This window comes from Corvus kubaryi, unplaced genomic scaffold, assembly GCF_017639235.1.
Source record: "Corvus kubaryi isolate FWS band 111438036 unplaced genomic scaffold, C.kubaryi_AGA036_p1.0 37264, whole genome shotgun sequence".
NCBI classification, from domain to species: Eukaryota; Metazoa; Chordata; class Aves; order Passeriformes; family Corvidae; genus Corvus; species Corvus kubaryi.
In genome coordinates, this window is record NW_024581079.1 from 3,480,058 (window position 1) to 3,507,515 (window position 27,458).

General features: G+C 45.2%; 1 protein-coding gene across 5 annotated transcripts in view; it reads left to right on the forward strand.

The window, feature by feature from the left end:
- PPP2R3A (protein phosphatase 2 regulatory subunit B''alpha) overlaps positions 1–27,458 on the forward strand; it is a 54,281-nt gene that overhangs the window by 12,435 nt on the left and 14,388 nt on the right. For 4 of the 5 annotated variants that reach the window (XM_042024739.1, XM_042024740.1, XM_042024741.1 and 1 more), the window contains exons 2-6: positions 3,193–5,632; positions 18,191–18,451; positions 20,684–20,787; positions 23,213–23,315; positions 25,073–25,147. In XM_042024739.1, the coding sequence (XP_041880673.1) occupies positions 3,650–5,632; positions 18,191–18,451; positions 20,684–20,787; positions 23,213–23,315; positions 25,073–25,147 (2,526 nt within the window). In that variant the 5' untranslated portion in view covers positions 3,193–3,649. Of the gene's footprint in view, positions 1–3,192; positions 5,633–11,379; positions 11,564–18,190; positions 18,452–20,683; positions 20,788–23,212; positions 23,316–25,072; positions 25,148–27,458 lie in introns of those variants that run through there. The other variant, XM_042024743.1, reaches the window with a different exon arrangement.

The window sequence follows — 27,458 nt, forward strand, 5'->3', positions numbered from 1 at the left end:
TGTGTTGTGAAGCCAGTCCTGTATCCCCGGGGCTGGGTTGGTTTCGTGGCAGCAGTCCTAATTACAGAATCTTTTTGCAGTGTTTCTGAACTGGGGGCTGCTCTAGAGTCAAACTGGAATGAAGTGGCAGCCTGGAAAGAGCCAAGTAGGAAAGTTTCCTGATGCATTTGGTCTTTTCATTCTGCTCATAAATGGTAGGTTTTAGTCACCCACCAAGGGTCACAACTGAAGCTCAGCTTGAGGCAGCGTTCCCAGATCTGAAAACAGGGATACTCCTCTCTTAGGCTTTGTCCTGACTAAGTTTGCATGCTGGATCATGTTCAATGGATTGCACTCAAATAAAGCTGCAAGCTGAGCATGTCCTACCTTGGGCAAGGCAGTGGGGAAGGAGAGAAATTTCTACTCTACATCTGTAAGGATTTGTGCTGCTCCAGCCCTTGAATAACCTAAGCATGTTTCTGCAGACAGCGATAATAAAGCAATTAGTAAATAGTTACTGAGAAGACATGAGTTAGTGTGGTAGAAAAGAGGATATTGGGGTTTCGTATTGATAGTTTGATTACTTCCTCCTGTGATACAGCAGTAAAAAGTGCTGTCAACAGAGGCAGGAGGCAGCAATCCTGTGTTGGCCTTGGCAAGTTTGTGTTTGCATTGTGTTGGTTTGTGATAGTACCAGAGGAATACAGGCAAACTGGAAAGGGATTAGAGTGCAGCAATCATTGCATAAACACCTAAAATGGTTATTGGGCATAGCTGGCAATACCAGGTTGAACTAAAAAAAAACCAGTCCATGTAGATTGGGAATCTAGGAGACCTTTCCTTGAAGGATTTGTGGAATAACCTTACAGATGCAAAAACTTTGTTGTTTGAAAGTGGCTTAAAGAATTAGAGGAACTGGCTTAGTCAGTGATGTGGTGGGAGGAAATTACTCTTGGAGTGACAGAGGAGAAGGAGACAGTGAGTAACACATTATTACTCTACTTAAGAAATAACTTAATCAAGATGTAATTACTGCCCAAATTGGGTATAAACCCAAACTGTTCTTAGCAGATAAAAGGAAGACCAGTCTCTCCTTGCTGTGTATGACACAGAGGGAGGAAGGAGCCCTCAGGAAGTCCTGTGCTTTTTGAGAGGCAATATTAATTCTTCAGCAAACCTGCTGTCCTGAAGACCTCTCCTTTCTCTAAATATTATATAGCAGTCATTTCAGGAAATGCCAGAAGGCTCGTTTGGAGTTGGTGGAGGCTCAGAAGAGGAAAAGCAGCAGACCCCTTACCCTGATGTGTTGAAGGGAGTCTGTGGATCAGTGGCCTTTTTGGAGGCCTAGCACGAGTTTCCTGACAGAGCCCATGAAGGCATTGGGGAGCCAACAGCACTTTTTAAACTGTGGCTCTGATTCAGCAGAGGGTTTAGCACACGTGGCAGTGAAGCCTGAGTGACTGGAGGGTGTGGAGTGTGTTCCCTGGGTGTGCAAGTGATGGTGTGAGCACCACGGGGTGCGAAAAGGGTTCTGTGCACGCCCTTTCTCCACTGGCACCTTGACTCACTGCAGTGGCTGGGGCACACCTGGTACCTGTGCTTGTCCCTGGGCAAGGGGCACACCTTGTACCACTGCTCATCCCTGGGGAAGGGGCACAGCTGGTACCACTGCTGTGCTCATCCCCTCGGGAAGGGGCACACCTCATACCTCTGCTCATCCCTCGGGAGGGCCCTCCTGAGCCGGAGGGGCTTTGGGGCAGTGCCAGTGGGTGTGGAGGGGAGCAGGCCAGGACAGGAGGAGCTGAGGAGGTGCTTGGCCCACAGCTGGGATGGGCAGGTGGCAGCCTGTTCCAGAGCCCAGCGTGGCAGTTAGCTCTTCATCTTGCATGCAGTTGTTTCAATGCTGTATATAATCCAAAGAACGAAGTGGGAAGGGTTCTTTACCTGTGCCACTCCACATAACTGCAGTGAGCAGACATGGCACATCACAAATTTCATTGAACACTCTTGAACCAGTGCTTCTCAATTAAGGCTTTAAAATATGTAAAATGTGAATATTTAGACTTGTGCTCTCCCCAGTCGATAATTACAACAGCACCAAACTCTTAGGGCACTTGCCTTGTGTGTGCTGTGTTTGTCCAGGCTCTGAGCTAAGTTGGTGGCATGGAACTGTGTGAAGGGCAGTGCTTTCATCAGGTGCAGGCCTGGCCTTTTGCAGTGCTGGATATTTACCTTTGAAGAAACCAAAATAAACCCATGCTGTGGAGTGACTTAGCTGTGTGGTATAATAATGTTTTATTAAATTGATTTCTGTTTGTACAGGAATAAAGGGTGCTCAGAATTTCACTGGGGTGTTTTCATTTGATTGTTCATGTATTAAGAAAGATGAGTCTATGTCTAAAATTCAAGACCCTTAAATCTGAGATTTCCTTTTTTTTTCATAACAAAGTTAAACAGCTTTGGGGTTTTTATCTGGTGCAGTTCTGACCATGATGATAGGAAATGCAGCTGGAAATGACTGTGCTAAGTGTAAAACACTCAACTCCTAGTTTTCATAGGCTTAACCTTTATACAAATGTTACTATCCTCAGTGTCTACAGCAGTGGACTTACTGTATTAAATATGCTACTATTTATGGGTTGTAAGAGAAACAGTTATTCCTCCTTAAAATATATTGCTATGGTCCCAGAGACCTTGGTGAAAGGCTAATGGAAGCCAATGTGGCCTTTACTAAAGACTGCATTCTTACAGGCATTCAGCTACTTTGCTGCAGGCTTCTTGCAGCTTTTTATAATCCAGAGAGCTTGGAAATCCTGAAAGTGTTTTTCTCTACTGCCCTTTGCTTTATCTTTAGAGCCTTGGAAAATGAAAGGCAGAAATTCACAACAGGATCAAAATGTTTTGCTCTATTAGAATTAAAGGTAATGTTCTGCTTGGTCTGGGGAGGAAGAAAAGCAAGTCGGAAAAAAATTAATGAGTGGCTAAAATAGAGCTGTTAAAATGGCAGCACACAGACAGCCTGTGTATAAATATAGGCCAGCTCCTCAGCACTGTTCTTATATGGTAGATCTGAGTGAAGGAAGAATATCAGCCTACTCTGTTCTGTGCGGGCCTGTGTGCTGGTTGTTCTGTCTGGTGCCAGATGTTCAGTAGTAGACAAGGCTGCATAATACATGGCAATCATAATGACTGTCACCTTTATTTCTGTTGCAGGGACCTGTGTCACCAGTGTGAAAGAGGACTCTCCTAAGCACACTGTGGATTTTTTGTCTGTACAAGCTACTGGATTATCTACCTTTTACTGACCCACCCAAAAAGAGAGAAAAGGGGTTGAACAGAACTTGTTGGCTTGTCACTTCTGCCTAGGAACTGGCTGGATTTTATGGCCTGTCTGGAAAAGCTACCTGGACCATTGGAAATGGAGCAGCTCGTGCTGCACTTCTGCTGAGCAAGGCTTTCTGCATGGAATACGAGCATCAAGGTACCTTAAGTTATATCATATGCAAGTTGCACTGGTTGTTGTAACTGTACTGCTGAAACCACTCCAGACTTCTCCAGGGCTTCCCAAGGCAGTAGCTCCTCACACAGTTTGGATGTTTCCAATTGACATTTGAATGTTTTCATCCGATCTGGTGTGGCTGTGACAAGTGAGCTTTTCCCTGTGAAGTTCATGGTGAGTTTTGCAGCCTCACTTCCCAGCGTGGTCTGTGCTATGGCAGCGACCTACAGGCTGATGGTGACTTCAGTGAACTGCTACAGCAGCGTGGTGATAGAGCAGCACTCCCAGCACACTGTGCACTACTGCACAGGCTCCTGCCAGCTGCTCAAACAGGGACTCACCTGCATAGTGGCCCACCACAGTGTCTGTGCAGAGCTCAGTGTCCAAAATGCCAACCTGGACCATAAAATTCCTGTTCCTGAAAATGGTCTTGCCTTGGCTGGCAATGAGGACTATCACCAAATCCTCCCAAACAATCCAAGAATCAAGAAGGGCTCTTCAGTTCAAGCCTCCAGCAGTTTAAAAGACATTACTGGTGAGGCAATAAACCTTGCCAGTGGTAAAATAAAGGAATTCTCCTTTGAAAAGCTCAAAAACTCTTCCAGTCATGTGGCCTACAGAAAGGGAAGGAAAGTTCGGTCAGAATCTTTCAGCAGACGATCCTTTGATTTTGACCTGATTTATGGGCACTTCAACAATGATGAGAACTGCCCTCCATGTGGCTTTTTGCAGAGTCCCTCACCTGTGGAGAAATGGCAGGAGAGCAATGATGCTCCAGAAGTCACCGTGAATCCTGTGGTTCCCTTCTCCCCTCATTCCTTCCCCGAAGAAAACTTCATTACCCAGATTTTAGAAAAACACAAGCTAGATGGTTCTTCTAGTGGAGATATTAAGGTGTGCCTGGACATCTTGCTCAAGTGCTCAGAGGATCTGAAAAAGTGCACGGACATAATCAAACACTGCATCAAGAAGAAGTCTGCAGATGGCGTTGGTGGAGGGAACAGCAGTGATCCCCTGGCTAACTCAGAGATGATATACATGAATCTGATGACAAGATTTTCCTCCTACCTGAAAAAGCTGCCTTTTGAGCTGAAGCCAGCGGGGCAGAGGGAAGCAAGTGACTGGGCAGAGCTGGTGAACTGTTTCCATGGCTTGCAGCAAACTTCCATTCCCCTGGTATTTGGTGATGAGCAGCCGCCCAGGTATGAAGATATCATTCAGCTGCCATCCTCTGGTGCAGTTCCTCTCATTCTACCAGGTCAGGGTGAGGTGACAAGCACCTCCCAGTCCATCCAAACAGGTACTGTGAGCTTCACCTCCAACTCCCTGCCCGGTGTTCCTCCAGAGAGCAGCGTGAGGGCTGTGAGAGATGCTCTACCTCAGTCACCAGCCCCGAGCCCCTGCGACCGCACGTCTGCCACCGAGGCACTGTACATCGAGGAGGAGTCTGATGGGGACAGAACAGCAGGGACAGGGAAGAAGGCAGAGCAGAAGGGGGGCTGGCAGAGCCTGGAGCGCAGCTACCAGCGAGCTGCTGGTTCAGACCTTCCTGCTGATGTTAAAGCAGAGCGGGCCAGGGCGGGAGATGCTCCCGAGAAAACGGCTCCTTTAAAACCAGTGTCGGATCCTGGGTTGTGTGGTGCCCAAGCTGCTGTCCCCAAGGGAGCCCAGACATGCAGCAGGGTGGACAAGGAGGAGATAGACAAACTGCTGCTGGACTTGGAGAGCTTCTCACAGAAAATTGAGAGTACTCTGAGGGAACCCTCTCAGAAGGAGGGTGAACCTGCCTCTCTGCAGGTGTCTGGCAGGCAGGGTAGACAGGCTCTACCTCTGGCTCTTGAACCCAAAACTAAACCCACTGATCCCCCTTCTTCTTTGTCAAAAATCATGGAAACCAACGGTCATAAAATGGAAGAGGATGACAAAGCTCTTTTACTGCGTATCCTGGGAAGCATTGAGGACTTTGCCCAGGAGCTGGTGGAATTCCAGACAGGCAAGGGAAGTTTGTCCAAGGAGAGGGAAGTGATGCAAATTCTCCAGGAAACTTTAGCAACTCCTTCACAGTCCCTCCTTGCAGGGCAAGAAAGCCATGTTGGGGCTGCCTCCAGAGACTCTGTTCCAGCTTCAATTCAGCAGGCCCCAGAAGTAATAAAGGTAAGAGAACCAAACTTGTGATGGGATAGTGAGTAAAACAAACATGGGAAAATGGCAGGGGGGGTTGGTAGTAAATTATATCTGATGCATTGTGCTTTGAATGCTGCAGTGAAATAATGTGTTCAACCCAGCAGAAATGTAGCCTTTATTTAAATACAAACAAAAAAAGGAAACTGAAACCCATGAGAAAATAAAATAGGTCCTGACATGCAGTTTCACCTTTGAGCTTGATCTTTTCCTGCTGGTGCTCCTGTAGACCATTTACTTGTGGTTTAAATGGGTCCCTTATAATAGGGGGTAGTAATAATTACTTTAATAAGTATAAATAATTACTTTATTTCTGGGAGAAAGTATTGGAGTGCCTCTCAGCAGTTCAGTAAGAACTGATTCTTCTACCTCTCCCATCTCTGAGCAGCCTTTGTTGTCCTCCTCATCACTGGTTCCTAAAGAGAGCAATCCTCCATGGGACAAAGGACAGAATCTCAGAGGATTTAGTTTTGCTTTCCCTGTCCCCAGTGCATGGAATCATGTGGAGTCTGCATTGCTTGTATCTCAGATGAGGAGTAGGTTTTCCCAGGAAAAAGGGTCTTGAGGGGAGGCTGCTTTAGAGGGAAACCAGGGCCATCTGTTGAGTTCTCAGTGCTTTTCATTTGGTAACAACTGCCAAATTTCAAGAAAACTTGTTGCCATACTTCCAAGTAGGCAGTAACTGTAGAGAGGACTTCAATCTCCAAAATCCACCTTCCACACAGGCACTGAAAAAGTGCCCAGGTTGTAAGTGAACTTTCACAGCTTCTTCCAGTTGGAGCATAATGTGCATGTTTTCAAAACTGGCCACTTTTCCCCAAAATTTGGTGCAGTTCTGAAGGAGGGTACGTGGGGTGTGTCTGACCCTGCATGATGGTGCTGAGATCCTTTTAGACCAGGCTCTCCAAGAGTTTCTGTTGTTGCTCTGGGCAACTTTGCTTACAGAAAATGGTATTTTGATATTTCAGCAAGGGAAGAATCTTTTTCCTCAGAGAGTGTAGAATTAAACAGCTCCAAAATCTCTAAAGTAATCCCTTGTAATATCTATTCTTGTCTTGTACATTAATTTACAAAATTTTCTAACTTGTGAGCTTCAAACAAAAATGTGTTTGATGAAGTGTGGCACTGGCTTTGTGGCAGGTTTTATATAATGCTTGAAAATGGGATGCATTTATGCTGCCAAGTGGCTTCTCAATGTGGTGCCTTGGCAGGTTGTGTTCCCCTGTTCCCACCTAGCTGTGTGTTAGTTTGCTCCCAGCCTGCCTTCTATGGACGTGCTCCACGGCTGCCAGAGCTCTGCTCTCCGTGCAGCCACACAACCCTTGCCTTGTGCAGGTGCCCAGAGCCAAAGACCCTGGGAGAGAAGGGGTGTTTTGGGGAGGCAGAGGATGTGGAGGCAGCTGGTCCCCTCAGCAGGGGGCACAAGGCACCCAGCTGCTGCCTCTGCACTTGCCCTGAGGCTTGCTGTCATTTGTGGCACAGATGTGTCCCTCTCCAGGTGTAGCATCTAGGGAATACATCCATATTGCTGGATCAGTCTGGCTGTAACTGAAGCTGCATGTGCATTCTCATTCAGAACTGCACGTGTGCCTCAATTATGCAAAGTATTTGATGTGTTTTCTTAAGGCTCATAAAACTGTTATCAAATAGCTGGGCACACATGCAGAAACCCAGAGCTCTGAGACTGATGAAAACACAGCACACCTTTTGTTTGTGAAGGTTGTGACAGATTTAATATCCCTCAAATGCTAAGCAATGAAAAAGGAGAGGGAGAATCCTTCATACCCGTCTGTTCTCTGGCTCAGCTGGCCTATCTGTGTTAAATCTGTGCTAACTTATATCAGCAACAGACTTTCTCTTTATCATAAACCCAATTATGATCCTCCACAGAGAACAATAGGATTACTTGCCTCTTTGTCTTCAAAACCCAAATATTTAGAAACTAGGAAATGAATACTCAAGAAGTCCATCAATTTTGCAGAGCACATAATAAGGTCACCACGCTTCTTTCAGGCAGGCCAGGAAGCATTGCATACTTCTAGACTGTCCAACATTTCCCATTCTGAGATCCAGTTTTCCATTGCTTATCTCTAAACCTCCCAGCTATTTGGTTTGGGATTTCCTGTTCTCTGTGCTTGTCTTAAGCTGATTTTTTAGTATGTTGGTTTTGAAAAAAATAGTTCAGAGAGAACAGTACAGTTGCCTTTTAGAGGTCAGCAAGCCCCCCAGTACTTACTTGTATTTTTGTCTGTAGTGAGGAGGGCAGTAAGGATCCTGGATGGACCAGCAGGTGTGAAGGAACTGGGGCAAACTGGGACCAGTAAGCAGTGAAGAAGGTGGAATGGGGCTGCAGAAATGCTGAGTGTTGGGGTGTGTTGGAAGGTAAAGACTGCTGCCTTTGAGTAAAATGTCGTCTGCAAAGTCCTTGGAGAAGTCAGTGGTGGATATTTTTGAGCATAACCTCTCTGTGTCCTTTGTCTGCCACCTGTACAGGATGGGTGATTTGACAAAGTAAATTCAGCTAATGCTTGCAGTGGTGCTCTAGTGAAAGAACCCTAGAAAAGTCTGTAAGAAACGTGGTACTTCTGTTTTCGGAATCAAATGTGAGTGGTGCAGGGCTCTGCTGCATGTTCTGCTCACGTGTTGTATTTTAAGAGCTGTTGAATAAAGTTTGTGAATAATTTTGGGACCAGAGGTGAGGACCAGGCTTTGATACAAAGAGACCCTTTTGGGTTTTGTCCCTCTGTTGTTGGGTATCTCCTCAAAAAGGTCACTTGTGTTGTAGTGAGCCAGAGCAGTTCTGCTTCCCATTTTAGTTAAACCTAACTAACATTTTTGTTTTCTGTCATCTTAGTAAGTGGAATAGCTCAGGCTGAGGTCAGGTGGGTGATCCAACCATTTCTGGCCAGGGACCGTGGATCTGGGAGCAGAGGGTTTGCGGGGTTGATAAGGGCACCTTTATAACCACCTTGTATCTCAGCTGGTGGAGCCCTGAGTGAAGTATCCAGAGGATGTTCCCTGTTTCCACATTTCCCCTGGGTGGGCTCTGTCTAATCCTGCCTCTCCTGAATGACTGATGGGGTGGGGGTTGCTGGGACTCTCAGAAGGTTCTTAACTCCCTGTGCCCTGAAACACCATCCCAAGGCCACACACTTTGCTTTTTTGTATCCAAATGTGTGTGTTGTGTGCTTAAACCAGGGGGCCCTAAGAAGGCTCTGAGGGGAATTAACTGTTTCTGAATCATAGAAAGTCAAGGTTGACCTGGTAACTTCGTAATTCTGCCCCCTCATAATTTTGTGTGCTTCTTTGTTTTGCAAATGTAATGGCATTCTAATCAAGGATCTTGTATGGGGTGAGTAAGTGTAAAAAGTGGTTTCTATAATGTCGTAGTAACTTTAACTTTGTTCTGAAATAATTGTGTATTCTCAAAATGCATCTAAAATATAATGTAAAACTCTGGAAAATCAACTTTCATCTTACATATGTTACAAATTGTTTTGGTCACTTATTGATAATATCTGTCATTTAAGCTATAGACACAATCTGCACTCATTTCAAACATCAATTATTCATTACTTCTCAACACAAATAGTGAAAAACTGTGGGCTTTTTTTTCTATTGGTAACAGTTATTGAAATACAAACAAATAATAAGTGAATCTAAAGTATCTCAGAATGAAAGGCTAACAGAGGCAATCTCTCACCTTCAACCTGGGTCACCTACAGCAAGGAAGGATTTCTGGGTTTGTGGTTTGTACAGTTGGTCTGGCTGTTGAGACCAGACTTTTCTGCTGCGGGTTTTGTCCAGTTGACTTTGAAGCTGTTGAAACAAGATTCCCTTACTGTTGATTTCTCATAGTACCGTCTATTTATATCTTTATTTATACTCACCTTGTGTGTTTTGAGGATAGGAGGTACCATGCTAGAAACCTGCTATTCCAAAACATTGAAATACAGACACGCTGAGCCTTGCCTCTGGATTACTTGTGTTTTTCAGGTTATCAGTGAAAATCCCCCAAACTTCTGAGATCCTTTGTGACTTGTTAATTTGTGCATGAAAAGTACATGGCTGTGCTGGTTTTTTTTAAGTAGGAACTAGTGGCTGCCAGATTAGTGTGTCTCTCTAATGCCTACGTCTGTCAAAGGTCTCTGTTGTTGGTCTGGATGCAGCTGGAGGTCAGAGAGGTTCCTTGGGCTTCATTTCCTCTGCAGGCTGTAAGCAGAACATGAAGTAATTCATCACTTGCCACAGATGATTTACAATAAATCACCTCCTGACATGCTGCTGCCTGAGATGTGCAGCAACCCTAGTACAATGGAGCTTCATGGGCTCTTTAAGTGTTGCCTTAATGTTTAGAAAAAAATTGTCAGAGTCAGAAAAAACAAATTTGTTCCAAATGTTTTGCATATGGATCAGTGTATCCTTTACTTGGTGGCAGTTCCACTTTAAACATTCCTATCTGCCTTTTTCTTTTTTTTTTCATCCCCATCCTCTTTGTGCCACTCTGTTAGGCTTTGTACTCATTTGGGCTTCGTATTAACTTGGGGTTTTCTACAGGAACCCAGGAAAAGACATCAGAGGCACATGTCCCATAAAAACTTTCTGTTGTGAGGCTCACTGAGACCTTTGCATTTCAATGCAATACCTTGATGAGAGCAAGCCCTAGTAGCTAGAAATTGGGGTTTTTTCTGTGTTACTGAACCTTAGACGTGTCTCAGGTTTTACAGTCAAGTAGGGGAAGCACCCCATGGGACTCTGTTCATTTTTTGTGGGAAGAATTGGATGTAGGCCTTTGTTCAGCACCATTCTCATGGTAAGAGAGGGAGACCACACTTCTAACAAGCCTAGACAAGGTTAGAGCAAGGGTTTGAAGTCTGCTTGCTCCAAGTTGTGCAGAGAAGAAGTAGACTATTGTCCCCTGAGAATTGCTTTGCCTTTGCCTTGTGAGAGTTACAGGGAAAGTGAATAACAAGAATGATACATTTTGATGTCTTAATGAAACTCTTTTCTTAAGAGCGGCTTGTGAATGACTGAGCTTATTATCCAAGATCATCCTTATGTGCTTGCTTGGCATTAAAGGAACTAGATGATTTGCTTTTTCCAGCAAGAAGGAAAAAATTATGTTTTTTGAAAATTACAGCCTTCAGTGAAGAGTGGGAACTAATGCTGCTCCTCTGCTTCATCACCTCGGCAGCAGGGACCTCAAACCACTGCCATCCCACAGGCAGGGCCCTTGGCTGAGCCTGGTTTAACTCTAGCTGAGCCTGACTGACCCAGGGGTGCCCCTCAGGTCTGAGCACTGGAGCACACAAAGTAGGAACTATTGGGGAAGATGGTATATTTAGCCACTTCTGCAGGGCATCTAATTTTAGAGCTCTTGGTAGTGGTGGTGGGTGCTTCCTTTCCCATGTCACCCCTGGCCTATTACAAGCCAAGGACAGATTGTCTGTCATGTAGCCAGCAGGGAAATAGATTCACTTGTAGATCATGTTTCTCAATTAAAGTATTACAAGAAGGCAGAAGATCCTGGTGGTACTGAAAGACACTTTGAATATTGGTTAAAATAGGGAACTCTGGCTTCAGGAGTGAGATAAAATCGCTAGATGTTGTCCTTGTGAAGAGAGAGAAGACATAATATGTTGAAGCCATTTGCCATTTTTTGCCTGTAAAAAATCAAAACCAAGAAAGCAACGTGCTGGTCTTGACGTGGTCTCCTACAGAGTGCCCGTGCCCCTTCTGGAAAGGCCAACATCTGCTTAGGAGCTGCCCAGGATGATGATCAAGGAGAGTTCTCTGCGGAGGGACCCAGACCTGGGAGGGGAGCTAGCTTTCCTTGCCAAGGGCTGTGACTTTGTTCTTCCATCTCGATTCAAGAGGCGGCTCAAGTCCTTCCAGCAGGCCCAGGTTTGGATGCTTGGCATTTCTTTATCTTTTTCTTTGTATTTTTTTATTGGATCAGAGAATCAATCTGTGTCCCCTCTAGGCGTGTCTATTTGCAGAAAGTTATTTGCAGCTAGATACCAGCAGGTTTAAAAATAAACCTTCCAGGCTTAGATTGCAGAGTTAAAATGTCTTTGTAAACAAGGGGGAAAATTAACAGCAAGGGCAGTGATTTAGTAATGGGGAGAAGTAGTGTAAGACTTAAGTATTTTCTGTGAGGTTTTTTGTGTGATTGCTCTGAATGTTTGTTGTTGCATGTGGAAGAACCACAACGTTCTGCTGTCAGCTGTACAAATGTGTGTGGACCAGCCTACCTGGCTTGGCTTTTATGATTTTACCATCCCAAGGTGCTGTTTCCTACCCTCTCTGGGCTGTGGCTGAAGGAATCGTTTAGTCTGGAAGACCCTGAAGATCGCAGAGGTGTAGCCAAAGAGATGGAAATTGTACTGCAGCTGTGTGCATTTGGTAAATCCCAGCTGCTGTACTCACTCTCTGGAACTACTGACAAAAGATTGGAGTAATCTGCGCTAGGACACCAAATGGACATGTGGTCACTCCAGATTTAGAGGGTTCACGATATGGTGAAATCAGCCCATCTTGAGCTTTATCTATCTTTAAGTAATGGGTGACCTAGTGAGGGAGTTAAGTTGAAATTAGGAGCAGTGCAGCTGTTTCCTAAGAAACAGCATTAAAATTGCTCCAAAGCATATTGTGGCACATTTTTTCATGCGTTCTGGTGACAGGTTAAAGTACATCTCAGAGGTTAATCTCTGGAACGTGTGTTTTTCACTCCCCGGGGGAGGATTGGATGAGGTAATAATATGCAGTAATGGCTTGGGCGGGGCCGAGCCGCTTGGAGAGACTGTGAGGAACCACAGCACAGCTAAATTCCCTTTCCAGAGTTAGTCTGATCACTAAGGACATAACCGGGGTAGGGTTTGCAGGGAGGGGTGGGACCTCTGGGCAGAACAGCTGGAAAAATGGACAAGGCTTTGGTCCACGAGCCCTCTGCCTGGTCTGAAGCAGGAACACTTTCACTGCTGAATGCCTTGGGAATGACTGCTCTGGGGCTGCCGGTCCAAGGCAAGTGAAATACTGCAGTGGCCACTTGCAGTATTCAAAAAAGATGGTCTTTTCCTCTTCTTTTTCTTCTTTTCTTGCTACCTCCTCACCGTGTGTCACCCTTCTCTTGCCCTGGGCCCCACAGGCTCTTTCTGTGAGCTGGCTTAATTCATAACACAGTAGAATATCATCCAGCAACACAGCCAAGTCTGTTTGCTGCCTTTCCAAGTGGGTTAAATCGGTTCCCAGAGTGACAATTGACCTCTGGGGCTGGAGGGCAGGGATGGGAGTTCTCCCACGTGGCAGCAGTGAGGTGTAGTTAAATGTTGTGCCTTGTGGGGCTATACCTGGGGCTTGGGATGAGCTGAGAGTAGAGGTAACTGGGCTCAGTAAGAAAACAAAAGTGCTGGCAGGTGAAAAGGTGGTAAGGTGGTGATAGGGAGCAGAAAGGTGAATGAGGGGTGCTTTGTGGAACACACAGATGTTGGCCAGGAAGGCGGGGGAGGAGAAGGGTGTTGGTAAACCCCTATCTCAAGAGCTGGAAATTCAAGTTCTTGTGCTTATCCTTTGCAGGACTGTTTATGGAAAGATCAGAGAGCCTCCCATAGCAGCATTGGGAGGAAGGGAGGTCTCTAATCCAACATCTCACTTGTAGGAATACTATGTCTAACACTGGGTTACATCAGCACTGGCTTTCCCCAAGGATAGAGATTCCCCCAGCCCCTCTTGGTGACCTCTCACAGGCTGTACTACCCTCAGTATCCTCCAGCCTAACCCTCCCAAGCTGTAGTTTGGTTCCATTGTCACTGTAACTGCACTTCCAAGAGCTGCAGGCTGTGTTTAGCCCATCCCTTGGCTTCCCTTTCCCTGGCTAGCCGGGGCCAGCCCTCCATGTCTCCTGCTGCCTGATCCTGATCCCAGCTTTCTGATTTCCCTCCTTTACATCTCTGCCTGGTCTCTCCCCATCTTTTCTGAAGTGAAGGCCCAAAACTGATCCCAGGAACCCCGATGCAGCCTCACTAGTGTCAGACAGAGAGATAACAACTTCCTGTGTTTTCCTGGCCTTACTCCTAAGACAGTCCAGGACATCATTTGTCTTATCTGTAATCAGCCCTCGCTGCAGGCTTGTGCTCAGCCCATGTGCACCGTCCCCTCCACAGCCTTTTCTGCAGGGCTATTGCTCAGCCAGTGGGTTCCCAGGCTGAACTGGTGCTGAGGGCTGTGTCCAAGATCCATAGGCACACTTGTCAGTGGAGGCATGTGAGGCCTGTGTTTGCGAAACTCAACTGGATAAGGCCATGAGGAACTTGATCCAACCTTACAATTAGCACTGTGTCTACTCCCACCTAAATCCTTTTGGGTTTCTGAGTTGCTTAGGTAGAGTTTGTTTTCATTTTTGTTTTGCTGTGGTTGGACTTTGTTTCTGTTTCTGAGTTTGTTTCCTAGAAGAAAATATTCTCTCCAGAAATGCATTTTCTCATAGCTCTGTGATGTTTGGGGCCATGTGCAGATGAGCCTTTGTTCTTGCTGTCCTTAGAAATGGGTAAGAAAGAGGCAGCAGGAAGGCTCATTGATGAGAAAGGAAGAGAAAGTCTCAGGCGAGAGATACAAACCAGTTGTGGAGAACTGACGAGCTTTGAGGATGGCTTATGTCCAGGTACCATCAGACTTCAGGAAGGCAGGAACTATGAAAAATGAAAGGAGACATTAAGTCAGCACTGTGGACTGCAAGAACCCAGGCTAAGTCACTGTACCCTAGAAAAGAGGATTACAGTATCCTGTTTGGAAATAAAGCAAGAAACTGGTAAATATATTATCTAGGACCCTGTTGGAACCTGGGACCAGAAGGAAGGAGTAGAAGGAATTTGAGCACTTGATATGAGACTGCTTCCTTCCATGGAGTTTTCTTCTGGGACTGGCACATCCCTGGGAGACAGGCTGGCATGGCAGAGGTTTAGTCAGTGCTTTGTTTGTGTAGCTACAATGAGGCTGTAGTTCTGTCTGGTTTATTTATAACACAGATGTCACTATTTTTGTCTGCCCATAAATAAATGGTATGGCTGGCAAAAGGTGATACAGTAGATGGACAGATTTTAGTCAGGGTAAATTGCACAGTGCTACAGAGTGGTATTTAAAAATGGCCTTTAATCTCACCTTTCTCTTGAGCAAAAAAAAAAAAAAAAAAGTTTATCTGTTAATTATTGGCAACAAAGCTAAAAGATTTATTAGAGTATTTGTCATTTCCTTTCTTAGTTGTCCTGTCTGAACGTGCACATCCTTGTTGGAGAAGTGTGTTCTGCTAGGCAAACAGCATTTAAGGCTAATTTTTTGTAATAAGAAACTGTTTATTTCCAAGGAATTTCCGCAGAATTTCCCCTCATACCACTTTCTTAAACTTTTCACAAAAAGTTGTAATTAACTTCTTCTTGTCCCCATAGTGGTTTGCATCTGGGTATACCCATCCCAGAGTATTGATTTGTAAGGTTGTTCTAGGGAACAGACTCCTCAAGGACTAGTTGCTGCTTGTTTTTTTCTCTTTGTGTCATAACCAGCTCATTTCTTATATGAGAAAGAAGAAGACAAAGTTCAAAAATTGTATTTCTATTCCTGAGGCAGAATGTGAAAAGCAGCTATCCCTGAGCAATGCTTGCTCCTAGTTTGGCTTGGACTGAGCAGGAGCGAGTGAGTCAGACTTACTGGGAAGGTCAGCTGGGAACCTGTGTCCAAGCTGGCTCCCTCCTTCAAAGCCTGGCAGAATTCCCTGTACTTCTTCTATAGGTGTCTGACCTTCTGGTTTGTATGGTGGTTGTGGATCAGGAAATTCGTATCTCCTCTATAGTTCTGACTTGTGTGAGCTGGTACCAAGCATTGCTGGCTCTGGGAGTACCTGGAGGCAGAGGAGTTGCTCAGGTTTTCGGGAGGTGGAGGCCTGGGCAGAGAGGGTGAGCTGTGTTCCAGCATGGTCAGATCAGGCCGTGTGGAACATGCAGAAGGGAAGGAAAATGGCCCAGTGCTGTTGTGCTCTACTTGGGGACTTCTCTTCACCTTCCAAGAAAACAAAAATACAATTTTATCGTTCCCTTGTACTGTAACGGAAGGGGATATATTGTTACACTGAAGAGTCAGTGTCCTTTGAAAGAACATCTTGGTTTGTGGAACTTTTTGTTAAGTTTGAGTCATTTCTCTTCGTTCCTCCCAGTGCTGGCAGCTGGGAATGCCTTCGTATCCTGAAGAGATTAGGGAGCAATCAACCTGTTTGTGAGAAGTGGCCTTCAAGCAATCTGCTGTGAAGTCCTATTATAGAAGTCAAGTGGCTGCAGTTGGCACCTCGACGTCAGTTCCAGCTTTGCATTGTTTGTATGAATATGGTGCTGTGAGAGACCGGCAGGGACTTCCCCTCTGCTGGGATCCAGAAAGGGAAAACTGGGTCCTGGCTGGGCAGGCAGGCAGGGCGAGGGCAGATGGTAAAAGTGGAAGTGGTGATCTGTGTGATCCCTGAGCTGGGGCCAGGTGCTCCCTCCCCACACACATTCACTTGGTCTGGGCTTTGCTTTTGGTGCTCCACTGAGGAAAGGGCAGCAGGAAACTGGGAGAAGGATTGTCTTTTATTTAACCCAGTGAACTGTGCCCCCAAAGTGAGTGTCCAGCTCCCCCCAGCTTAACCTCTGCCACCACCTCAGGTCATCTGCATTGCCCTAGTGCAGGACAGAGTGACCAGGGCTGGTGCTCACCATCCTCCAGCCTGCGTGAGCCCCAGGAACTCCCTGAGCCTCAGAGCTGGCCCCCTCTGAGCTCCAGCATCACTCAGGAGCAGACATGAAGATGTGCAGGTTTGAGTAGGAACAGTCAAGGAGGACAGGAGGGAGAACAGACGTTGGTGATCAGGCTGGCTTTCCAAAGGTTCAGAGCTGTTCAAACTCTGAATACTGGTATTGATGGAAATATTGAAGGCTGAAAATGATCTTTGGCTTTTCCTGTGTAGTAAGACAGAGAAGAAGACAATTTGAAGAACCCCAAGCTCCAGGTTAATGTGTTCTGTACAGAGCAGTTAAGGACAAAAGTGTGTTCTGGCTGGTGTGTGCTGCTGTTCCTGCTCCTGAAATGGGACAGCATTTGGGAGAAGAAAGAGGTCCTCCCATTTAAAGAAAGAGCCATGAAGCAGGGGAGTGAAGAGGAGGAAAATCCTTCTCTCTCTTCTTTTGTGCGTCTCTGATGAGTGGGTTATAAAGTATTATAAGCTGCAGGTAAAAGCAGTGCTTAAAGAAGCTTTTACAATTCTCACTTCTTTACCTTATTGAAAGCAAATCTGTGGTTCGTTGGGGGATTCAGTATGTGTTAAGAAAAAAGCTCCAAGTTTATAGAAAATAATAAAACAAAGTCAGTTCATCATATACATTCTTCTGCATTTAGTGGACTCAGACTTGGCTGCTTTATCCTAAAACCATTTTGTTTTGAAACAGTTAGAATAAACAAACTGAAAGTTGCAGCTGCGTTTACTTGACTGTTGCCTTCTGAGCCTTATCACATATGTTGCTACATTAATAACAACTCTTGCACTGGAACCATTGTGCAGTGGCAAAGCCTGTTGTCTTTTCCCAGGAAGGAGTGTCGCCATGGGGGAGCAGGGAATTCCTCATCTCTCTGCATTCCAGCAGCTGATTTTGCAGCTTATACTGTAGTTACTTATCAAAGTTTAAAAAACTTTCCCTCCCATGTCTGAAAAATTCCCCGGCTTAGGATCTCATTGTGTACTTAAATACAAATGCTGCCTGTGATGTAGAGCTAGAAATAGAGATCCAGTGGGGATCACCATATCAGCCATAGGCTCGTTACAGACAGGAGAGCAGTGAGGAAAAGACATCATGAGAGTGCCTCATGACACTCTGCTGGCTGCTCCTAATTCCTGATGGAAAAACTGATTTACCAGTGCTTAGTACCTTTGGCAAAATCAGGTCTGGGACTGTTTAAGTTGGGCCCTGAATAAAAGGCTTGCTGAAATTGAGAAGGAAGTCTTGAAAATCTTTTCTTAATTTATCTGTGAAGCAGTGCTTTGGCAAAACTAATTATGTTCCCAAGGGATAGAAAATGTCCTTGTTTGAATGTAAGCTTGCTTATACTTGAGGCAAGCCATTTGTGTGGGTGGGTGCTCTGGTTCCAAGGGGAAACTAAAGAGCAGATACTTGGCTGCTCATGGCACAGAATGACAAGACCAAGACCAGCAGGAGAAGAAATAGCATTGTCCTTGTCTGTGGTATCGCTGAGTTGCAGAGTGTGTTCTCCTGTGACTCAATAGGAAGTCATAATCCACAGCTACATATGTAAAATGCTCAGAAATGGCATATCCTAAATTTGCACTGGTTCATAATGCAGAAATTTTAATTGCCTATTTAAGATGTATTTCTATCCCTGTGCCATAATGTAATTGTTGGTAGGCATTAATTTTCTCCTAATCACTGGAAACACAAACTATTTTTTCCTGCTCTGTGTACCATGCTGTTAAAATGTGTTTGTTATTCATTGTATTTTCAGGTTCAAAGTAAACAAGAGAAGAAGGCAGGAACTTCATCCCCAGCCCCCCTGCAGCCCGTGGTTAGCCCTTGCACTCCTCTGCCTGTGAAGAAAGCCACCAGCAGTACCCCTGTGCCCATAAACATTCCACGTTTCTACTTCCCTAAAGGACTCCCGAATGTCTGCACTAACCATGAAGAAATCATTGCCAGGATTGAAGAGGCGTTTACAGAGTTTGAAGATGAGAAAGCAAACATCTGTGAAATGGGGAAAATTGCTAAGGTAAACACTGATGGTCTTGGAGGTCTTTTCTAACCTTGATTCCATTCTTTCGGTTTTCTATTTTGGGAGAGATACTTTGTATTAGTTTCAGTCTAACTCACAGCTGTTGTAGGGGGAAAAAAAGAACCATTATCCTTTTCATCTGAAGTTTTTTGTTTAGATTTAGATAATAGTAAACAAAAATGAGCTTAGTTTGCTGGTTGTCACATCAGATGCGTTTGTTCTTGCTTTGATTTATGAAAGAGTTCTCTAAGATTTCTTAGCAAATACAAATTGCATTTTTGTTTTTCTGTTCCTTCATATTTCTGCCCAGATTGAGAAACTCAGAGGCAGAAACTTGTCTGCCTCTGTGGCTTCAGGTAGTGCCAGCTGCCCTTTTTGTGGTTTTTTGTAGCTGTCCTGCTCAGCTAGCCTGAGCTGTAGGTACTGTTGCAGTGTTGTGTGAGGAAGCAGCTTCCAGCCTCCAACTCCCTGGATGTGGAAGGGGGAAATGCCCAGTCAGCCCCCAGCCCCTGAGCTATGCACATTTGGTATCCACAAGGCAGGTGGTACAGCTGGTGATGAGTTCTGCCTTCAGGGGACAGCACACAGCACTTGTGCAGGAGCACACTGCAGATGGTCCCTTCTATTTCCCTCTCCTTCAGCTGCAGTTTGCAGTGCTGCTGATCTAAACCCAGCATTTGTCAGACACATCCTGGATGTTCAGCTTGCCCTGAATGTATCTCTGGCTCTGTAAACTGAGCAGTGATGCTCTCTTCAAGAGCAGCACTTGTTTTCCAAGAAGGAAGGGTTTCCTGAAAGGAGGGATGAGGTTGGTTTTGTTTGTTTTTAGAGGAATCCAGTCACATTATTTGTAAGCCTGCTCTGAAAATACAAATAGGAAATCTTTGTTGCTTGGCTAAAACATGTTTGAACAGGGAAAAGCAGGAGGGTAGTGCAGAAGAGACCTCTGCCTTTCCACCTGGTCTCTACATGGATGTGCTCCTTGCCACTTAGTTATTGTAAGGCTGGGTTCTGTTCCATGGGGTTGTTGACAATGGTGCCATTTGGGGCTCTGAAATAAGTGCTTCAAAACCAGCTGCACAAAGAAAGCAACAACAAAAAATAAACGTCATTCTTTCCTCAGAGGAGCCAAACACCTGTGGAAGCACTGTTGCCTGACATAGAAATGGATAAATCCAAAAGCAGTTCTTGGGCTGATTAAGATTCCCAAAGAAAGCTGCCGGCCTGGCCAAGAAGCTGAGAATGGACTTGCAGGATAGTCCTGCTTAATAGAAGTGAAAGAGGCTTTGTGGCAGAAATGATGCCTCAACTGCTTCTTCAAAATATTCCTGCTTCCATTTGCTGTAACATCCTTATTGCTTGGATCTGGCTTGAGTTAGCTGTGCTCCCTCCAAGGCCAGTGTTTTGTGGCTATTCTGGTAACTTGTCTGGAGTCAGGACAGTGGCTGGAAAGGTCTTTTTGGTAAAGAGAAGGTGCTTGACAGTGTGAGCAGCTGAATGTTTGACACCATTTCCAAGCCTGCTTTGCCAAGGCCTTAGAGAGTCCTCAATGCCAGAGCTTTCATGGATTGCCATTGAGAGCCAGCAGCCTCTGCAGAGTCTGGTTCAAAAGTGCTGGTCAGGGAGTCCTTTGGCTGGAATCAATCTCTTTCCATGTGTGCTTTCATTTTTGTGCTCGCCTGCTGAGATCTTGCAGTGTTGGAAATAATGGACTGTGCTGGGTGGAAGGCACTGCACTGAAAATTGCAGGATGGGATTTACTTCACCTTTAGGCATTTACTCATTAATTGTCTGTAATTAGACTTGTGGTTCCCTTGCTGCCAGTGAGAAGTCATCCCATACAGAGGATGGGCCCTCCTCTTTCAGGGTGGGTGGGGAGGCAGCTGGTGTGAGTGTCCTTCTGGAAGGAGGTGCACTTCACTCCACTTTGTAAGGAATTGTGGTAAACAGTTCAGTTGAAGACAAAGCTTAAGAACTTGAGTAGTCCAGATCCTTTTCCTAGCCTGAGATGAGTGTTTCTCAGCCACTTGAAAAGGCACATGACAAAGTAGAAAGTTACATGTGAATTCTCAACCTTGGCATGCAGTAAATGGCACACAGGTGAGTCAGAAAGCTATTACCACTTTATTTTGCTTATGTAAAGTCTCAGTGGTGAATCTGGTGTGTAAACAAGCATGTTCCTCTTGGGACTGCTTTTGTATTCCTCCTTGTCCTGTTTTTTTCCTACAGATCTGTGGCTGCCCACTCTACTGGAAAGCGCCTCTGTTCAGTGCGTCGGGGGGAGAGAGGACAGGACGTGTCTCTGTGCACTCCTTTGTGTCCATGTGGAGAAAGTGAGTATAGCAAATGCAAAACTCTTTCTGGAAAAAGAGATCAGCCTGCCATACAAGTCTTTTTTTTTTTTTTTTTTTTTCCACTAGACTTTTCATCAGCTTAAGTTTTTTTCCCCCAAAACTCTTTGAACACTTGTTTCCATGTGACATCCACAAACTTGGAAGTAATTGTATAGATAGTAAGAAATTTTGAGTTAGTTGGTGCATAAAATATATTTACAAGCTCCCCAGAAATGTCAGCTATTTTGAGATAGCTGGTAGACATCTGTGGATTTGGGGTGTATTTGTGCCCAGCCTTATTGCTGCTACACTGGTGCACTAAGCAAGTGCCATTTGGGAACTGGGAGAGGTGTGTGGTAGTGTTAGAGGACAGAAAGAGGAATGTGGAATAAAGCATCATCACACTACTGGATACTCTGGGAGCTTTAATAGTTACCACCTTCCCCAGGCAAGCTGTGGAATTCACCTGTGGAGTTTGACAGTCACTTCCACACACTGTGGAAATGGAGAGCTCTGTATAGATGCATTGTGCTTGGAGTCAGCTCTGACATGGAGCAGACTTGTTCTCTTGCCTAATCTTTTTCCCTCCAGGGCAGTTCAGGCTTTAGTCTACTTTGTGAAACACCTGAACAGCATCTCCATCTCCTCTCCAGAGAGAGTTCTAATTTTTTACTTAATGGTTGCTCTTCAGATTCTTGACGTAGCCTTTAACCCTGAATTCCCAAAGTATTTCCTGTGATGATGTTGTCAAAACAGCTTCTAGTTACCCTGGCAAAATTACAAAAATGTTAGGGGTGACTGTGATCTCTAAGTTTGTCTTGACACAGACAATATATTTTCCTTCCTTAGGTTCCTCCAATTACTTCTAATTAATCCCTCATGTATGATACCACATCTTCATTTCTCTGATTTTCACATCGTTCAGATATTTGCAGACTGTGGTCATGTCCCACTTCTGTATCCTTTTAACCACCTCATTTCCAAGCCAAGCTTTGTATGCTTCTCTCACTTAATTGCTCTTTTAGAAAGATATTATTTTTTATCCCCTCCTCTTCCCGTCTGACAGTTACAAAATCTTTTCTGGAAAGCTAAAAGACAGAAAAATGTAGTATTCCTGGTGAAGTTCGACTGCAGCTATGTGAACACAGGTGTAACTTTAAACCACGTATCTTTAGTTGCTGAAGCCTATTTTCAAGCTTCTTAATAGATGACTGACTTCTCAACATGCCACATGCTCACTGCTCATCAAGTCTATAGGAATTGCTCAATATAAAACACTTCTGAATGTCAGATCTTTTAGTTTGTGGCTAAAACAGGGCTTTGGAATTCATCTTTATGTGCCAGCTAAAACATTAGCACCTCTTTCTGCAGCTGATTTAGAATATATCTGTTAATTGACAATTACCATGATAGGAATGTGCAGCCAACAGGATTGCTAAATCTTTTTTTGCTTATTTAAAAGAACCCTTTTTTGTGAAGTCTGCCTGTCCAGAGTGACGAGGCCAGAAGTAGCAGGAAACAAGTTAGTGTGATCTCTGTAGGAGAACTACAGCCAGTTCAGTACTATGTTCATACACCTTCAGGAGAGGAAAGTGATGAATAATCACTCACAGTAAATAATTACAGTGCATTTGTATTTTCACAGTTATTGAAGAAAACAGTGTAGTTTTCTGAGTTTCCCTAATACTGTGTGAACAATGTGGTGTTTGCTATATCCAGACGCTGTGTTCTGTTACCAGTGTTTGCTGAATGCCATGGAGTTCCTCTCGTTGTGAGTTTCTCTGGAGTGAATCACATAAGTGTGATACCTTCAGCCAGTGCAGTATTTTGTGTGAGAAGACAGAGACAAGAACTGTTGTGTCAAATGCACACTGTTAACCAAAGGGGACTGAGTTTGCACACTGCTCCAAATACTCAGTCCTACTAATGCTCTCATTAGGCTGTTCCCTATGGCTGTGGCGCACAGCTCCAGATGGGCCATAATTAACAAGGGATGCCCTTTTTCCTTCTGAGAAGTGATTGTTCTGGGTGAATATTCAGTCCCTGTAGTTTGGCAATCTCCCCAAATACTGCAGTGCAGTGAAGGGTTACACTGGAGAGCACATCCTGTGGCATCCCATTGGGCTGGTGCAGCTCACTTGGAGTGAGCCTGGAGCATTGGCAAGAGTCGGGTTACTTACTCTGATTCCACAGCTGCTTAGTAAGAAACCTGCTTTACCACAGCAATGTTAACCTGGAAAAAATCCTTTCTGGGTGCCCTGGTGCAGCTGAAAGACCTTGAAGGAAGTGCTGGTAGTCTGAGGTCAGCTATTGCATGATTCCCAGGGCGGGTGTATTGTGCTGTAAGGCCCCTTGTGACCCTCCTGGGGCTCCTGGCAGGCTGGGAGGTGCAAAGGGCTGGGAGTAACTCTCCCCTCTCTCACAGAATCCTGCGGAACTGCCACGATGATGCCTCCAGGTTCACTTCCCTTCTGGCAAAGCCTGGCTGTGACTGCCTACAACAGGAGGACTTCATCCCGCTGCTCCAGGTACTGCCACAGCTCCCCAGGGAGGGTGGGCACAGAGCTGCGTTCACTTGGCACCTTCTTTATTTCCATGGCATTAAATGTTTACCAGGGACGAGCAGACCTTTGGTTTGAACAGCACCTGGGAGGGGTTCATTTTGGAGTGAAATAGAAATGAGCTTTTTAAGTGCTTAAGTGCCAAACTAGCTGCAAATCCTGCTAAAGGCACTGAGGACTGGTCTCTTGTCAGGATTCATATTTATCAGTGCCTGGTAACCAGGCTGGAATTTGCCCCATTTCTCTATGTGGATATTGGGAAAAATGCTTGTTGCTGTTACAGTCAAGCACAACATAAAAGCTTACTGGAAAAGTTGTAAAAGTTGCTTGGCAAGACAGTTATAATTGAGTTTGTCTAGCCAGACTACCAGATACAGTATCACATGGAAATCTTGGCATTTCTGCACTTCCAGTTGTTCTGTATATGCCCTAAACCTGCTAGTGCACAAATGCCACTGCTTTTTTTTTTTCCCTAATATTCAGGCTAAATCTGCTCATCCTCATTTCATGTCTTTCTTTCCCTTTCATTAATTTTTAACAAAGTATCATTGTTTTAATTATTTGTGGCCATTTAGGCAGCCTCTGGATAGCATTAGGGCTTCTCTATAGCGTCTATAAATCAGGTCCATCTGCTCCTCTGGTCAGCTGTTGTACTTTTTCTGATATTTTTCCACACATCCCTAGATTTCTCACACTGTGTTGCCCTCTGGGCAAAACCTCTGTGGAGATGCTGCTTTGGGGAAAGATTTTGGGGAAAAAGTGTCTGCACTGGGTGTTTATGTCTCTCAGACAGAACAGGGGCTGTGATGGGTAAATTTTCTCACGTTGTTCATCTCTTCTCCACTGGGCACGCTGCCTTTCCTGGTGGATTGCAGCTCTGCTCTTTAGCTCCTGTTGCAATCCAAGGCGTGCACAGTCCTGTCTGTCAGTCAGCTAGAGATCAGCAAAATTACCCTGATTTACGCCACCATCTGAGACATCCTGTTACACTGCCCAAGATTTGGGCATATCACACCCCTAAGGGCACCATGGCATGGAACAGGCACAGCAGAACTTGGAACACCTTTAAAGGGTAGAGGAGTCAGACATGGAGAAATTACACAGGCATTGATTCATACAGGATCTGAACTGGTTCGTTCAGGATCTGAGCAGTTTCTCCATGGATGTGATCATGCAGATTTGGCATTGTTGAGCCAGTGTTGATTTACAAAAAGCTGGTCTTGAGAAAGAGGCATCTCCACAGGTAGTCCAAGTGAATTTTAGAAAAGCACTAATCGTTATCTGTAAGCATTCTGAGGTTCACAGAGCTTTCATTGGACAGGGAAGGAGACTTTCTCAAGGAATGTTTATTTCTGACACCTAGTTCTAACAAATGTTAATACCTTCAATGAATGGAGGAAAACAAAAATCTTGGAGAGGAGATAGTTGCATGGTCAACCAATTAATTTTTGTCTCATTCAATGAAAATGAGTTTTCATCTACTCACTAACTCTCTTCCTTTGTTTTTCTGTCCTTAAGTAAATCAAACTGGCCCACCAGGTGCGTATTGCCCAGCAAATGCATTCTATTACAATAATAGAAGGTTCACTTGATAGATTAAAAGATTTCAGTTTTATTGTTAATGCTGCAAATAATTTCAAGAGTAAGTGAAAGTAAGCCCAGTAACTTCTAAGCGTTAAAAGGAGAAGAAAATCGATTTCATTTCATTTTCTCTTACCTTGCAGGATGTGGTGGAAACACATCCTGGCCTCACGTTCCTGAAGGATGCTCCGGAGTTCCATTCCCGGTATATTACAACGGTAGGCTGCCTGTTTGATCCCCTGTGATGCCACTGCCTCCCTTTGGGATCTGTCACTGTTCCCACCAGCAAATCCTTCAGTTAGTTAAAAATACAGGTGTTTTTAATATTACTGGCCATGAGGTACTTTAACAACTGCTTCCAAAGCAGAAAATAATCTGCTCGTTTGTGCAAGGGGTTATTCAAAAGGTTAATAATGATTGTTTCTGGTCTTAAGCAAATCTATAAAAACATCTTTTTTGGCCTGATGAATGGAAAAGAAGTTCTTTGGTCTTTGAGAGCTGCTGAATCACCCTGAATTGTGCTGGGCTGCTGAGACATGGAAGGCTGCCTGTTTGAAGGTTTCTGTCACTGAAGCTTGGAGAATCCGTGACTGTTCCTTGGCACAAAGTGCCCCTTGCCCCCAGGGATCTGCTGTCCAACCATCCTCTTGCCAGGATGTCTGTCCAGGCTCTCTGTCCCCAGGTGTTTGTGACTGGGTTTGTGGCTGGGGTTTGTTCATAGCTTTGTTCCAGCTCTGCAGTCAGCACTTAGGCTGGTGCTTTACCTGACTCTGTTTGTACTTTTTTTAAGCCTCGAGCTTGGCTCATGTTGGGTGTGAATCTGGATAAAAGGTATAAATGTTGGGAAGTTTTAACTCTGCAGCAGTAACAAATTCAAATAATGACAGACCTGGTGGGAACTGTATCCCAACAGGGTTCAGGGCCCAAAGGTTGTCCTGTTTGCTTGCCAGGGCCTGCCTGGAGCTGCACCACACATGGCAGCTGGGAGGCTGCTGGCACACACAGGCTTGTTCCTTTCCTGAAAGGAGCAGGTGGCACAGAGACACTTCTTCAGGACTAACCCTGAACTGTCACACTAATGAAAATGTATAATGAGAATCCATTCTGAATGTTTTAGATGCACTTGATCATGACAGCGAGCAGCAGTATATAATCAACATGTTTAGTCCCTGTGGAGCAAGACAACTTAAACATTAAGCCAGAACACGTATAGGAATGGTCAGGGAATTACAGAGGCATGTGAATGGGTGAGTGTGGAAAGTGCCTGTGGCAAGTGCACCCTGGTACTTGGTGTTTCAAGTGCATGAAGGGGTGAGACTGAAAGGGTTAAGGTCACACTAAGGTTGGCTTCTGACTGCAGTATCCACGGGTCAGTGCCATGTGTGGTTGCCCTGGCTGCTGACAAAGGCAATTCTCTGCATCTGCCTTTGTGGGTTCCTCTTAAGTCACACACTTGTATTTTTCAGGCAAGAAACAAATGTCTTTGTTGAGTAATCCCTCACATGGTCACCCTTGCTGCCCTTTCTGGACTCAGCAGGGGCACTGCACAGTGTGGCTGAGACCAGCTGGGTGAAGCTGAGCTTCCACTTCCAGATAACTGAAGTGCAGGCTGCTGCTAAAGGGCAGCACCTTTTCCTTCCTCTCTCCTTTTCCACCACTTCCCTGGTGCCTGGGCTCAGTGCTGTGTCACCAAAGCAGTCACAGAACCAGATTCTCATAAGTACACGAAGCTCCTCAGTGCTTCTTGATCCTGCTGGTATGTCTGCTGTACTTTCCTGCTGCAGTGAGAGCCTTTGGGCACCCTTACTGGCACTGCTGGGATAGAGGTGGCTTGCTCCAAGGCTTGCTCCAAAGGCAGCAGGGAATGGTGGTGCCTGTAGCTGAGGAGAGGGCTGGGAAGCAGCACACTTGACAAAGGTGAGCTGTCCTTCAGCACTGCTCTGGGGATCTGTGCCAACAGCAGAATCCCCTGGGCTGAAGGGCTGAAGCAGGGTCAGCACCTGGGGAGGCAGGAGGCCACTGGGCAGCCTGTGCCCATCTGGAAGAGCAGCACTTGGTCCTCTGCAGCAGTGGCTCTGCTTTGTGATAGCAGGAGTTCCTATTGCTCACCTCTCCTTTCACAGACGGTTTGGCACGTCCCTCTTTAAGGTTACAAAGTCCAGTATTTCCACCAGGAGGTAATGAAGGAAACAGCTTTGTCCTTGGATTTTGAGACCACTTGGATCATTTTCATTGCTTCAAGGTAGAGTGCCTTATACCACCTTACAGAGCCAGAATGCTGCATTTGCTGCCACACAAGAATTACAGTTCATGTTTGTGTTACAGACAAGGGCCATAAGGACAGGTGGCTTTGTGTTCATTGCTGGGTACAGCATCACTTGGCTGAAATCTCCTGGGGAGTGACCTCCCAGTCTAGGATGGGTAAGATGTGTATGCACCTTTCAGTTCTTATTGCCACCCCAGCACCTTTTAAAGGGGCCTTTTGGACACAACAGGCTGGAATTTTATCTGTATCCTATCTGTTTTATT